This window comes from Vidua macroura, chromosome 3, assembly GCF_024509145.1.
Source record: "Vidua macroura isolate BioBank_ID:100142 chromosome 3, ASM2450914v1, whole genome shotgun sequence".
Lineage (NCBI taxonomy): Eukaryota > Metazoa > Chordata > Aves > Passeriformes > Viduidae > Vidua > Vidua macroura.
In genome coordinates, this window is record NC_071573.1 from 102,513,451 (window position 1) to 102,529,519 (window position 16,069).

Sequence of the window (16,069 nt, forward strand, 5' to 3'; positions counted from 1 at the left end):
GTAAAAACAAAACATCAAACCCTTCAGGTAATGCAGTGTAATAGACAGTGCCCTTGTTAAGAAACCTCTGAAAACAATAAAAAATTGTTCTGTCTTAATAAGACAGAAAGGCATTTCGAATCAGTGTCTGCTAAAGTTATGAAGCTTATTCTGTGAGACATTTGAGAACAACTAAAAGACAATGCAGTCACTGCTCACAGCTAGCATGCCTTCATGACAGCAAAGTCCTGCTTATCCAACCCAATATCCTTTTATGACAAGGTAGCCCAGCTAGCTGATGAAAGGATGAACATTGTAATCTTTTTGGATTTTAGAGAAGTTTTTGATACTCTCTCTCCTGCAGGACAGATCTCTACAGGATCCTTCTGGACAAAATGTCCAGCAAACAGCTGAATAAACACATCATGGGATGGGTGAGCAACTGGCTCATGTGTCAGTCACAAAGGGTGACAGTGAATGGGGTGACATAAGACTGGTCACCTGTCACTAGTGGGGTTCCACAGGGCTCCATCCTCCGCCCTGTGCTCTTCAACATCTTCATAAATTACCTGGATGAAGGACTGGAAGGGATACTGAGCAAGTTCACAGATGATACAAATCTGGGAGGAGCTGCTGACTCTCTTGAAGGCAGAGACTGACAAATCAAGAGGGATGGGCAATCACCAACCATCTGAAGTTCAACAAGAAAAACAGATGGATTCTGCACCTGGCACAGGGCAAGCCTGGATGGACAGACAGACTGGGGAATGAGAGGCTGGACAGCAGTGCCACAGAAAGGGACCAGGTGGTGGTCCTGGTTGATAGCAAATTCAGTCTGAGTCAGCAGTGCCCTGGCAGCCAGGAGGGCCAAGTGTGTCCTGGGGGCATCAGGGACAGTAGAACAAGCTGGGCAAGGGAGGGGATTGCCCTGCTCTGCTCTGCACTGGGGCAGCCTCACCTCAAGTGCTGGGGGCAGTTTTGGGTGCCACAGTATAAGAAGGGCTTTAAACTACTGCAGAGTGTCCAAAGGAGACCACAAAAATGGTGAAGGGCCTTGAGAGGAAGCTGTGTGAGGCGTGGCTGAGGTAGTTTGGTCTGTTCAGCCTGGGGGAGACTGGGGGCAGACCTCACTGCAGCTACAGCTTCCTCATGAGAGGAAAAGGAGGGACAGGCACTGATCTCTGCTCTCTGGTGACAGTGACAGGACCTGAGGGAATGGCCTGAAGCTGTGTCGGGGGAGGTTCAGGTCAAATATTAGGAAAAGGTTTATCACCCAGAGGGTGCCTGGACACTGGAACAGGCTCCCCAGGGAAGTGGTCACAGCACCAACCTGACAGAGCTCAAGGAGCATTTTGACACTGCTCTCAGGCACATGGTCCTGTGCAGAGCCAGGAGTTGGACTCAAGGATGCTCGTGGGTCCCTTCCAACTCAGTGTATTGTGTGATTCTGCAAATATACACATTTATGCAATTTTTCATAACTCAGGAAAAATAAATAAATACTTTGAAAGTACATTCACAAAGGTATCAACAAATGTTCAGGATTTAAGATGGGGTTTCCAAAATGGTGGAGAAAAATATCTCAGGCTTTAGCTTGTCCTCATGAATAAACATCACTAAGGAGAGACAGGAATTTCAGAAAAGGAGCTGAAGAAAGAAAATATTTATCTGTCTAAAAGGCTGAAAGAAGATAGTGCATTAAATGCAAAATATTTTATTTATTGCAAACAAAAGCTGTGATAACAACATTGCACAATACTGAATTTTAAGTTTTTGAAATTCTCAAAAATCACTCTTGTGACATTTTTTGCTCCATATATATCTTTATATTTTTACATTAGTTTTACATTATGACAAGAGTAAATTACTTACAGAAATTAAGACAAATTGTATATAGCCTGCCACCTTACTAATGTTTCATTTATATGTAACTGAGTTTAACCATTTAACTTTGATCTGAAAGGATGATCAGATTCAATGCTTTGCTAATCATACAACAGAATGATACAGTCTGCACCAATAGTTTTTTAAACAGTTAGAAGTATATGGGAATTTTCTGTGTGCTGTGTGTTTTCTACAAAATGTAGGTAATAACTCGCTTTGTTACTTTACTAGAGCAACAATCTCTCCCTTTTGTGTAAGATTTCCAGAAAAAATGCAGACAAATGCATAAATCCACTGTTTTCAGATCCAGTGCTGAACAGCCTGGAGGGCAGTAGTAAAAGTCCTGAGTGCAGGATGGGTCCCTCGATGAGCCATCAGGAGAGACCCGGCCTCTGCACTGAACCCTGCTTCTTTAAGCTGCTGTGCAATTTCCTCCACATCCCAGCCTCCCTGCCCCTGGTTAGCCAGGAGGTGGTCAATAAGGCGTGGGCAGAAGGCAGTGGACATGCACTTCACCACCAGCTTGGCATTGAGGAGCAAGGAGAGTATTTCAGCATCACAAGTGGAATCATCAACCTACGAAGAAAGAGAAATTCAAAGTAATTAAAAATTAATTACCAGATACAGCCAGAACATGTCACAACAGTTCTGACTACACAGTGTGACCTTCAAAGTGAGAGGAGCGTTCCCCACGGATTAACTACAGGGATACAGGCTTTGCATATGTCAGAATATGTAAAGGTATGTCTTTAGCACTCTACCACATTAATATAAATATCTGACCTGCACAAGGTTAAGGAATAAGAATGCTTAACAGCCTGGGATTACACAACTAGCTTTATAGACTTTTCACAGGTTTTCAGTCCCAGTGCAGCACAGATCACCCTATTTAGCTCCATATCAAGAATGACACTCTGAGGAAGGTCAGAGCAGAGTATATTAAATTTTGGTCACTTTTTATTAATATATTACATTGCATTTCACATGTTAATATGACAGGCAACATTCATAGATTCAATCAGCACCCACAGCAAGGATGAGATTTTTCAGAAGAGTATAACATACTGAAAGATGTGAAACAGAGCTGCTACCTCTGAGCGATATCCTGGATGCCATAAAAAATGCGTTTACTTGATATATGAGAGCATAATACTCTCTTGAGAATCTTATCTGTAGCTTTACAAATAACACTAGAATACTTTAAATTCTATTTCAGTTAATTTTGATATGTCCTTCCTGGGTTCTTTGAAATACAGTGCTGTGTTAACTTACCACTTAATGAAGCACAATTGAACAACTGCATATAACCAAAAAAGGGACACCACCCAGAGGGACCTTGACAAGCTTGAGAGGTGGCCCTGAGCAATCTTCATGAAATTCAACAAATCCTAGTGCATAGATCTGCATCTGGTTTGGTGCAATTCCAAGCACAACTACAGGCTGAGCAGAGAATGGACTGAGTGCAGCCCTGAGGAGAAGCACTTGAGGATGCTGGTGGATAAGAATTTCAACATGACCCATCCATGTGCTCTCACATTCCAGAAAGCCAATCAATCATATCCTATGCTGCATCCTAAACAGTGTGGGCAGCAGGGCATGGGAGGGGATTCTGTCCCTTTGCTCTCCCAACCTGCATTCAGCTCTGAGATCCCCAACATAAAGACATGGACATTTTGAAAAGAGTGCAGAGACAGCCACCAGGATGATCAGGGGGCTGGAACACCTCTCCTATGAAGACAGGGAGATGCTAAGTCTGGAGACATGAAGGCCCTGGAGACACCTCATAGCACTTTCCAGTACCTAAAAGGGGCTGCAAGAGAGCTGGAGAGGGACTTTTTACAAGAGCATGGGGTGACTGGACAAGGAGATATGATGAAACTGTATAAGGTCAGGTTTGGATTAGGCATTAGCAATAAATTCTTTACTGTGAGGGTGGGAGGCACTAGCAGAGATTGTCCAGAGAAGCTGTCCCATTCCTGGGAGTGTTTCAAGGTCAGGTTGGATGGGGCTTTGAGCTACCTGGTCTAGTGGAAGGTGTGCCTGTCCATGGAAATGGGATTGGAACAAGGTGATCTCTAAGGTCCCTTCCAACCCAAATAATTCTGTGATTCTGTGATAAAAACAGGACCAGAGAGGGCTAGACAATAATCAGTTTTCAATTACTGCACTGTATCAAGTTACAAATAAATTAATCAAATTATGATACACTTACAAAACCATCTCTCAGTTTAAAAGGAAAAAGTAAATTGTCTGGGTACTTTCTGCTTAATTTTCTATAAAAATTACGAGCCAACATACATGATTGGTACCAGGGTACCAGCAAGTAATAAACACTCTATGATAAGTTTTTAGCACCCTTGAAGAGCAATTAAACTGCTACACAGGACATGACTACTGCATAAAGGGTAATTGGCAGTGACACTTTGCAGTTGTAATCAAGCCATTTTTAATCTAATTAGCACTGAAGGTCCAGTTTATAAAACAGTTCTAAGAACTGTAGGGATGGCCACCCTTTAGGCTATCCAATCTTAGTCTTCAATTTTTTAGTAACTGCCAAAAGTTAACTACAGAAATGTTTTCCTGTTGAAGACAGGCTGATCATTAAATAAAATGGGTCAACAAACAGCTGAACATGAGCCAGAGTGTACCCAGGTGGCCATGAAGGCCAGTGGCATCCTGGCCTGGTTCAGCAATAGAATGGCCAGCAGGACCAGAGCAGAGATTGTCCCCTGCATTCGGCACTGGTGAGGCTGCACCTCAAATCCTGTGTCCAGTTCTGTGCTTCACACTTGCAAGAAAGACACTGAAGTGCTGGAGCATGTCCAGAGAAGGGCAATGGGCTGGAGAAGGGTTTAGAGACTGAATCATATGAGGAGCTGCTGAGGGATCTGGGGGTGCTTATCTTGGAGAAAAGGAGGCTCAGGGGAAATCTGAATTTCCCCTGAATTCAGGGGAATTATGGTTCTCTACAACTGCCTGAAAGGAAGTTACAATCAGATGGGGGTCAGCCTGTTCTCCTAATTAACATGTGATAGGAGAGGAGGAAGCATCCTCAGGTCGTGCCAGGGGAGGTTTACATTGGATACTAGGAAAACATTTCTTTATGGAAAGAGTTGTCAAGCACTGGAACAGGCTGCCCAGGGAAGTGGTTGAGACTTGGTTTAGAGTGGACTTTGCAGTGCTAAGTTAACAGCTGGACTTGGTGAGACTTCACAGGTATTTTCTAACCTAAACAATTCTGATTCCAAAATTTCTAGTGTTTGGTATCTTTCAGCACACCATGAGCATAGTAAGCCATTATCCAAACAGCTGTCATCTCTTCTGAAATGAGACTGAAGGGATATTCTCTTCCACCTCAAAGCTCTGTGTCCTCTATTGTTAACTTGTATGTAGAATGAAACTTTACACAGGGTTTCACTGTTTGATTTTATGAACATAAAATGCAAATAGTAATTACAGTAGTGAGATTGACAGCAGATGCAAGGTTTAATTTAAAATTTTTTAGGCTACTATTCAGTTGAGAAAAACTGCTATAGATTAGCATGATTTTATATACCAGAAACCTACAAAATTGAGGGAGACAAATCTGAAAGAAGACTGTTCCTAGCATAAACCATTAAACATCTGAGCTATACTGCGGGGATAAAGATGCCCATGCAACCCACAAGCAGAGAAACCTGTCTGCACTCCCAAAGAAATGAGATCAGCGTGGTTTCACACATAACAAAACAGCTCACAAAAAGGCTCTTGGGTTGTGCCCCACAGCTCATCCTTAGGCCCAAAGAGATCAGTACGTTTAAAATTATTAACATTTCCCATTTTCTGACTTGCAAGTTGTCTGAAGACATGGTGAGGAAGAGGAAACTTTTGTAATTTAGTTGTCTCCAGGCAACTGGATGGAGACAATGACGGCAACCAGACCCTGTGAATGCATTTCATGCAGTTAAGGCCACTGTCTGTTGCACCATTTTTGGTCAGTCATGTAGTATCTGGCAGGTGTGGGAAGAACACAGAGACACTAAGGTTTAATGAGAATTGCATTTAAAAATAGGCAGCAAAGAAAGCTCAATTAACTATTTACCAGTTTTACAGCTCCAGATCATGTCAATTTTTGGGGTATCAATTGCACATATAGAGACATTTCTAGTCATTCATTTAAATAAAAATAACAACCTACAGAGATTGTCAATGAATTGATACATGTTTACAAACCTTAATTGAGACAGCTAATACACTGAAGAGCACTGTTTAAACAGAACTGTAAGATTTTTTAAAATTAAATCAATGTAGCTTAAGACTACATTTATTTAAAATTAATTTTAAATCAGAATCAACAAGAATTAAAGTAAAAAAAAAAACCTAAAACAATATAAAAGGCAAACACACAAACCATGTATTTTTAAAGAAATACACTGCAGAGAGTATAGTCAGTTTTTTATGCATGAAATTGCTCAGCAAAACTATGACTCTCCAATCTAAAAAAGAGATGGCTTTGAGGGCATATAGGGCAGATAGCAACATCACTAAAATTATAAGTGATTAATTAAAAACATTATATCATTAAGAAAGTAAAAAATATGAAGCATCAAATTAATCTAGTGGGATCAGATTACGAGAAAATAAAAAAATAGCCTTTTTTCACTGTTGAATTCTCTGTCAAATGACACTTCAAGATGTAAAAGCTCATCCAAGTCTAAAGAGAAATTGCACAAAACCAAGAAAGAAAACCACTGGCAATTACTTAGCAGGTACATACAGCTGAAAATAACCAAAAGTTTGGAAAGTAATATTTCAGAGAAAGAGCCTGTACATCTGCCCTATTCTTACTCCTCTCTAGGCTTGTAATTCTTCCATCTGTTCAAGCCAGGATGCTGTTCCAGATGGAATTTTGATCCTCAAAATGTTATATTTTTAAAAATATTAATGGAAATCAACCTCCAGACTAATTTTTGCTTGCCATACATACCAAAGCAGCCTACAGTAGATACAGACTCCTAAACACACTACATTTTCATTTTCAAAATCACTCCTTTGAGTCTGTAAGACAGTAAAACCCAGCAAATAAAAAACAACCACCTTACTATCTCAGCTTTAAAAAGATATTTTTTCTGGGCAGACAGCTCAGCCAAGATCTAACTAATGAATCACTTCTGATCTGCCTGCGGATGCAGAGCCCTTGCTATCCCAAGAGCCTGACTAGGCCATAAAACTAAGACTATTGCTAATCCCAGAATCACTGTTCCAGTGATATGGAATGCAACTGACTGCAGTTTAAGCAGGTCTCAGAGGTGCAGGTTATCTTCTGCACAAATTAACACCCAACCACTTTCCATATTGTGTGAATAAACTATGACCCACAATAATGAGAGAATCAGAGTGCATATGTAAGAGAAACATCATTACATGTATCTGGAACTCTATGCTAGGGCTGATAAATTTTTCATTAGAATAAAATCTGGAAGGTTTAAATGGGAGCAGCTTTCATTTTTCATATCCATCTCTCCTTCAGCAGAATTTGTCAGTGTAGATTTAGCATGATGCCCACACACAATGTCCATGGTTACGAGTAAAAGATCTAATGGGATAATTGCATTAAAGAGAACTTTTTTTTCCTTGGCTTTCCTATTTAAGTATTGGCTAATATCTGCTTTCAAGCACTGAAGTGTAGGCATTCAAGTGGTACCTTTGCTCTTGTGAGAGCACTTGGGAGTACTGCATGCAGATATGGAGCCTCCAGCACAAGACATGGACTTGTTGGAATGGGTCCAGAGCACCTCTCCTATGAAGACCAGCTGATAAGAGTTGGGGTTTTCAGCCTGGAGAAGAAAAGGCTCTGGGGACACCATACAACAGCCTTTTGATACAGCAGAGCTGGAGAGGGATGTTTTACAAGAGCATGGAGTGATAGGACAAGAGGAAATAGCCAATGAAAACCAATCCTCTTACTTTAAATGGTTTAGATTGGATATTAGGAAGAAATTCTTCACTGTGAGGGTAAAACAGGTTGTCCAGAAAAGTTGTGGATGCCCCAGCCCTGGAAGTGTTCAAGGCCAGGATAGGCTTTGAGCAGCCTGGTCCAGTGGAAGGTGTCCCTGCCCATGCAGGGTTTGGAACTAGATGATCCAATTTCCCATCAGCATTTGTTTATGCAGGCATCCAGAGGCTCTGGTATTACCAACAGGCAAAATTTCACCCATAACTTCTGCATCAGAAAATCCACAAGTTATGAAAGGTAAGGGCTGATGATGACCTAACAGCAGTAAAGAACTGAAACCACTGTTTCCCAGAGTATTCCCTTCTCCAGTACTATTTGAGATGAAAATGCTTTGCTTTTTATTCCTTCCTGGAGTAGAGATCTACAGAACAAATAAATAAGGGGAAAAGAAACCAGTGACATTAAAAAAACCTGGAAAAATCAACTGTAGAAAGATATTTTATCATAATCACCATTAGCTTATAATTTAACTATTTCTTTTAAAGATTAAGTGAATAGCCATAAATGGCATACACTGGAGAACACTAGAAATTCCATTATCCCACACAAAATTTGTGATTTTTCATATTACATTTTTCATATTACATTTTTCAGTAAAACATGTTATGATGAAGGTAGGTTCAGTACTTCATCACTGAAATTATAACATGCAAATGAAGCTAAAGTATTTTTTCAGACTACAACATTTTTCTTGTTCCACCTTCTATAAAGTATTGATTGAACAAGTATTTGCATTGCTTATATTAATCCCCACTTGTTAGCTGTTTTAACATTATAGGTACCAACAGGCAATAGAATATTTACTTGCTCTCTCAGATGTATAAAAATCAGTTTTCATCTCTGAAAGTGCACAGTGCACAGACAATACTGAAATCCCTCTCAAAAACAATCTGACTTTTAAGGGCTCTATTGGCAGTAATAAGGTTATTTAGGTAAACTGTTTTTTTTATATTACTCACACAGTACACAACATAAGGGAAGAACAGTTTTTTCTGTTACTCAGAAAAGACAAGTGGCAGTTCATTTAAAGATATACAATAAAAAGAGGGGTCTGCAATTTCAAAAAAGCTTACGCAAAAACTTGGTTGGTTTATTACAGGCAAAAGCTGTACAATTTCTAGTATCAGCACTTCAGCATCATCCTTAACTGTAAACATCCATAAAGCTGTCAGCAACATACAACAAATGGCTAACTAATACATCCTATCAGCAAGCAAGTGCTGTGTTTTTCTCGCAGCCATGTTTGGGAACTGTGTTACCACTGGATCGTGGAATCAATAGCCATGATTCCTCTCTGCCAGATGTTATTTGTCTGTTTCCTGTTTAATATAAACAGAAATGGCCTTCCTATGAAAAATTAATTTTGAATTTGACAAAAAGCATTAACTATCTGAATGCTGTTTTTTAAAAAGCAAAATGTATGAATAGAAAATGATACTGAATAAACAACATCAGCATAGCTAAGCAATATATGGTCTTTCAGTACAACAGCAAATAATGTGATCATAAGAGATGCATATAAAACAAGGAGTAAGAAGTACTTTTTATACAATATAGGAACAGCTTTTACATTTAGCACAGCATTCTTCTGTACTAGCTGCTTTTCTAACACTGTCACATTCCAGGTACTGGCTAAGCTCTATGCCTGATGTAATAAAGTCAACAGTTAAATCTTCATTGACTTATAGTAAAACATTAGACCAAAGCTAACAGCTTCAAAAATTCTAGTTTATTCAGCACTCTTATAGAACTATATGCTCAAATTAATACTGAATTTAGAGGGAAAAACTAGAAACAACTTATCAAGCTGCCTCCTGTGTAAGAAAGCCAAAAACCCCAAAATTATTTTGAGCATGCACAGGTATATATACAAAGTGCTTTGTTTTAGCAAGAAGCTAATAAGGTTCCTGGCCTAAAACTCCAATATAATCAGCCTAGAGTGTAGGAAACGGAAAGCTGGAGCACACTAGAAAGAAATGGCCAGCTTCAAGAGCAATACAATTAGCAACCATTCAGAAAGTGCTACTGCACAGCATTATGCTTTAAAAATAGTTAAATAAAATGTATTTGGACACTTATTCCTGCTGACAAGCTTCAGAATTAGTGACTTATACTGCAGCCTTCATCTGTTAACAAAGAAGTTAATTTTAAAAGGCTAACAAGAACACAGAGATGAGAAAGTGCATGCATATATCAGATTATCAGATTTGTGCTTGCTTTTCAATTAGATCATCTTGTTTAAAAGTTACCAAAAAGCCATGTTTTGTAGAAATAAAATCTAAAAATGCAGGTGATAAAAGAAAACAATGTACTATTGTTTTGGTGATTAATATTTATACAATTGTTTTGCAAAAAAACTCAGAAAATTTGTGGTTAGGAGACTGAATTTAATCTTTTTCAGTGTTCCTTCTTATTTGCTGAAAAGCAAATACACAGGGAAAAGACAGTTATGTAATATTATATAGCAACTGACAAATATGCATTAATATCTTTCAGTTCTTGTCCAAAGAAAAAGACAGTATTCAGATTTCTTCTCCAGAAACTTTGGCATCAAGTCTGTTTAGAGTGGCAGGAAAGTCCCTGAACATACCAACACATCAAAAACAGTGACATAACAGCTCTCCAAGTGTATATAAATAGATGCCACATTTGTCAGAAACAAGCTGAGTCATCTGACATACTATTATCACTTAAAACACCCCAAAGTGAGGGAATATGAACACAGAGGTAACAATCTACTTCACGTATCAGAATAGTTTCTGTTCCACCACACTGACATAAAACAGCATACCAAGTAATTCAAAGGAAGTGCTATGAGGTTTAATCACCTCAAGTATGTACAGAAGCTCTTACCAGCCCTGTGTTATTGCTCACTGTGGACACAATAGCTGTGGAAAACCTTAACAATGGTAAGTGTCACAGCAGTCTCTGCTTACTACACCAAGATAAAAGAGCTAACTTATTACCTCAGCCTCTGAAAGGTGGTTCATTCAACTGTTCATACCTTAGCAACAGCTGTTATCTGCTCCAGTGCCACAGCATGAAGGTCTTGGTCTTTGCTTTCTACCAGCAGTTTCAGGGACGGCAGCAGGAGGGACTGGTTAAGCAGCAGTAAACATAATTCTTTTATACACTGAAACAAAAAGTAGATTCTCTCAGTGTGATCTCTGAAGGTACTAACATCATCATTCACAATAAAATTTATGAAAATTTTACGTCAAATGCAAAATGAAAACCACACTTCCACAACAAATGAACTCCCTGTTGGAAACACATCCTTGGAAACTAGAAAGAACAAATTTTAAAAATGTGAAATACTGGGTAAAGTGCAACATTTGTTAGATTAAGAAAAGGCAGGCATTGAATCACCATTACAACCAGGAGTTATACTGAAAAATAACAACAGTCCCACAGCTCTCTGTGGGACTAATATATTTGTTCTTACTGAAATACTGCAAAACACAGGAATGTTGACAGACACCTGTGACTCAAAAGGAGAACAAAATAAAGAGGAAATAACAGCACATACCACAGTTGAATAATGTTTCTGTTGCAAAAAGTTCAAAATTTTATACAATATTTTATACACAATATAAGTATAGCAAATTAAATTTATATTATTTATCTAGTTTCCTATATTTGATAATACACCATAGCATCACACAACTTCAAGACAAAACTGGCCATAAAATACATTCTAAATTTAAAAAAAAAAAACCTCAACAAATCTATTGTGCACAAACTTTAGCTTGTCCCTTAGTTAAACAACCAAACAACATGTCCTATATGACAGCTGTTTTATTTTCCACAATATTGTAGTGATTTGTTCATCTATACATCAAAAAGTATTTCAACCTACAAATTATATTATAAACCAAATTATAACTTCCCTTTCCCTTTTAGTAATTTCCAAGAATTTAGGTTGCTTGTCACAACCACTTCCCAACGAGGCCCATCGCAGTTGTCCCATTTTCCAAGGCACGTTACACTAGGGACTCTGGATATTGTATGGTAGTTACATTGAAAATGGTATCCATCTCTTAAGAGATGCTCTCTGTTTCACTCTAACAATTTGAGAGCAATTGTCAAAGGAGCTCATCAGCTAAATATGAAGCTAAAAGAGTGCAAGTCATGTATTTTTTATGTCTTTTGAACTTTAATGATAACTGTAATAATTTAATGACCAAGATAATCCACACATTTAGTAGCATAGTTTCAGCAGCTGTGAGCCTAAAAGCCTAACTATTATTTGAATATGAGGAGACATTAAATACTACAAATGTAATGTACTGCACAGACACGTGGCTTTGCTTGGGACAGGGAGCTCTCTGGCTGTACTTGCTCAGTCTTTTCTAAATTTACACCTTAAAGAAAAACAGCCTGAGTCACTAAGGCAAGCCTTGTTCTCTTATTCAGACTTGTTCCTTTAAACTCATATTCAGTGCTGCTACTGATTGTCGTTGCTTAGAATCACACAATACACTGAGTTGGAAGGGACCCACAAGCATCATCAAAGTCCAGCTCCTGGCCCGGCACAGGACCATCCCCCACAGTCACACCGTGTGCCTGAGAGCACTGTCCAAGCGCTTCGTAAACTCTGTCCATCTTGGTGCTGTGACCACTTCCCTGGGGAGCCTGTTCCAGTGCCCAACACCCCTGGGGAAAGAACCTTTTCCTAATATCCAACCTAAATCCCTTGACAAAACTTCAGGCCATTCCCTCAGGTCCTGTCACTGTCACCAGAGAGCAGAGCTCAGTGCCTGCCCCTCCTGTTCCCCTCACAAGGAAGCTGTAGCTGCAGTGAGGTCTGCCCTCAGTCTCCTCCAGGCTGAGCAGACCAAGTGACCTCAGCCACTCCTCACACAGCTTCCTCTCCAGGCCCTTCACCACCCTCACGGCCCTCCCTTGGACTCTCTCTAACACTTTAATGTCTTGTCTTGTGGCACCCCAAACAGCCCCAGTGCAGAGCAGAGCAGGACAATGCCCTCCCTTGCCCGGCTGGTGATGCTGGGCCTGATGCCCCCAGGACAGGGATGGCCCTCCTGGCTGCCAGGGCACTGCTGGCTCATGTTCAACCTTTCCCCTCCATGTTCAACCAGGACTCTCAGGCCCCTTTCTGCAGAGCTGCTCTCCAACCTCTCATTTCTCAGTCTGTAAACCCAGGCTTGTCCCATCCCAGGTGCAGAATCTGGCACTTTCCCTTGTTAAACTCCACACAGTTGGTGATTGCCATCCCTGTGATTTGTCCTGGTCTCTCTACAGGGCCTCTCTATCCTTGAGGGAGTCAACATCTCATCCCAATTTAGTGGAATGGGCATGCTTGTTGTGAATGATATGATGTGGATCAAGGAATAAGAAGACTAAATAAATACATTAGCTTTATCTGCGTATTCATATGCTTATTAAACTTCTAGTCATTTCATATTACACTGGATTGAGCTGCATACTTGCCATTCCAGCAAACTTACTGAATGAAAAGTTGTGGATTCACTCTACACTTCTTTTCTTGAAAATGTGTATTCACAGCAATATTCAGAAAAATAAATTCTGATAATTATAAAATACATAATCTGAGCAAAACAGCAATTTTACCATGCTTAGTAACATTCCCCTCTCAAAACCAGCTGGACAAGTTGAATAACTTTCTGCCTGATGGGAGCATGTCTAGCAGACATACTCAGTCTTAACAACCATGCCCAAGTACAGAATAAACCATAAGTTCTTTTGAAGAAGAAATACACATTCCAACAATTGCATTTCTTTTTTCACAGGAAGGGACTGGACAACTTGCCAGCCACCAAAGACTATCCAAATAGTACAGGTATCAACTTGTATCACTGCCACTAATGACTACAGGGCTGCTCTGGACAGGAATTGAAAACCCAAGCCCAGGAAGGGTACTCATCACCCACAGCACTTCTCAGAGCAACGTGTGGGTTTCTGTTCTGCAGTGAGCACTTGAAAGCATTCAAGTGTCTGCTGCCTGCCATGAGAGACTCTGCTTAGAGGGGGGGGTTTGATGTTATCTGTGAGAGGGTCAAGGGAAGGCCCTGTTCAAAATCTGAATTACCATGATTTAGTTTAAACTTTTGTATGACAACTTTTGTCTTCTATCTAGTTATGCAGCTATCAGTGGTTCACTGTGACATCAGCAAGGCAAATAAACCATATGTCACCGGAGTCTGCTTTGGGTCCAGTATTATTCAGTATTTTCATGGATGGCTTGAAGGGCTGGATAATGAGTACAAACAGCATTATGTCTGGAGAGGCTAAAAACAGACTGAAAAGCAGCATTTAAATTCAGCATTATCTGAAGAAAATGAGCAACTGTGTATGAACAAAATCACACAATCTAAAATCATATATAAGGCCCAGGAAAAACTAGCTACAAAAATTAGAAAAAAAGGAGAGCAACTGTGTGCTGTATTATTCTAGGAGATAAGTATCTCATAGCCACTAGAACCCCAGGGTGACTATAGATAAGGGACTAGATGCATTCTCCCATGTTAACTGACATATGACCCATGGGCTGAGAGAAGAACATGAGGTATTCAGAGGAGTCATATTTTTAACAATTACCAGGGGAAGGAGGATTTATCTATTTCTAAAGAGATTAATCAGACAGTGCAGATGTTGGACAGTCCAAGCATGTGTCTTCCAGGCAAATAAAACAATGCTTTCTTCCACTAAAAGGAATGGAGGTATCAATCCATTGAATAATAAAAATTAAAACACTAAACAAACAAACAACCCCACAGAATACCCCCCAAAGCAAACACAGACATAAATACAAAGATTAAAGCTATGTAACTATCCAAAAGACATTAAAAATCTACTTGGCTGAAAAAACTAGATAGACCAGTAGGATATGGAATGAAAAGAAAGAGTTAAATCCTTCACAACTATATACGAAGATGGTTTTCCTAATTACTAGACCACTAGAATTGAAGTTACATGTGTTTTCCATTACAATCTTTGAACTTGGCAAGGTTGTAATGGGAGAGAACTTGAATGGCAAATGTTTTTCATGATAACTAACTGGTTTCAGTTTTTAGAATTCCATCATTCTAGGTTTGCCATCTTAATCAGTGTATTTACTGAAATGTCAAATCATCCAAACAGGTTAATTGTCAGTGACCACAGCTTCATCTTATTCAGCCACATAAATGCAAATCTGTCATTTGAGCACCTAAGTACTGTAGCCATACATACAAATAAATTATTTAAATTCATACATGCCATTCCCCCTCTTCCCAAGCAGTGACTTACAGAAATACAGCCTGTGTTTGTAGGTAACTGTACAGCTACACATTTTAGTGCAACTCCTTGTTACTGCACAGCATTCTAGCCATAAAAAGATATTTTACATCAGTAAGGTTGTTCAAACATTGAAGATCAGAATAACTTCTTACCTGTACCTGTACAGTCATACCTACATGGTGAGCTCTTTCAACATCCTGTACCATTAAAAAAAAAACCAAAGGAAAGCACCTCCAACCAAAGATGTCTACCAATACCAAAACTCTTTAAACAGTAACTTGCCATGGAAATCATGGAGAAGTTTACTCAACTAAGAGAAATGCAAACCATGACCCTTCTTGAGCAGAACTCTTGGTGAACTGACTGCTGTATGACAGTGACATTCACAGGGATTTGTCTCCCTCGGTCACCGAGGTGAGGCAGACCATTCTATTTTGACAAAGTTCAGCTACTCCTATGCACACTAAGACTTTGAGTTTACAAGCTATTATGTATCATTTCAGCACTTTACAAAGAAAAGCTACATAAAACTACACCAGTCCCAGGGACACAGAGACCTGCCTTCCACCAAAGAGTTTTGCTGGGATGAATAAATTAATAAATGTACGTATCATTTCAGCTTACTGCCCCCTTCTGGAATCATGTTTTACAAAGATTTCTGAACTTGACTCAGATCAGTGTGTTGGACTAGAAAAAAAAAAAAAAAACCAACAAACAAAAACCCACACACCCACCTGTCTGTGTTTTAAACAGAATGGGCTGTTTTTATTCTGCTTCTCTTCCTACCATCAGCTGTTTTCTATAACAGACAGTGACCGCATAAAGATAATTATAAGAGATTAATCAGCCTACTAAAAATATGCACGACTACTCTGAAATTGTGTGAAGTTTATTAAGAACTTCTCTAGTCTGTCTTCATTAATATACAGTGTTTACATACAAAACACTTCA

At 39.4% G+C, this 16,069-nt stretch overlaps 1 protein-coding gene across 1 annotated transcript in view; it reads right to left on the minus strand.

Moving 5' to 3' along the window:
- Positions 1 to 1,677: 1,677 nt before the first annotated feature.
- NBAS (NBAS subunit of NRZ tethering complex) overlaps positions 1,678 to 16,069 on the minus strand; it is a 157,861-nt gene continuing 143,469 nt past the window's right edge. The window contains exons 51-52 of the mRNA XM_053973135.1: positions 10,863 to 10,991; positions 1,678 to 2,439 (exon numbers count right to left, since the gene is read on the minus strand). Coding sequence (XP_053829110.1) covers positions 2,164 to 2,439; positions 10,863 to 10,991 — 405 coding nt within the window. The 3' untranslated portion in view covers positions 1,678 to 2,163. The remainder of the gene's footprint in view (positions 2,440 to 10,862; positions 10,992 to 16,069) is intronic.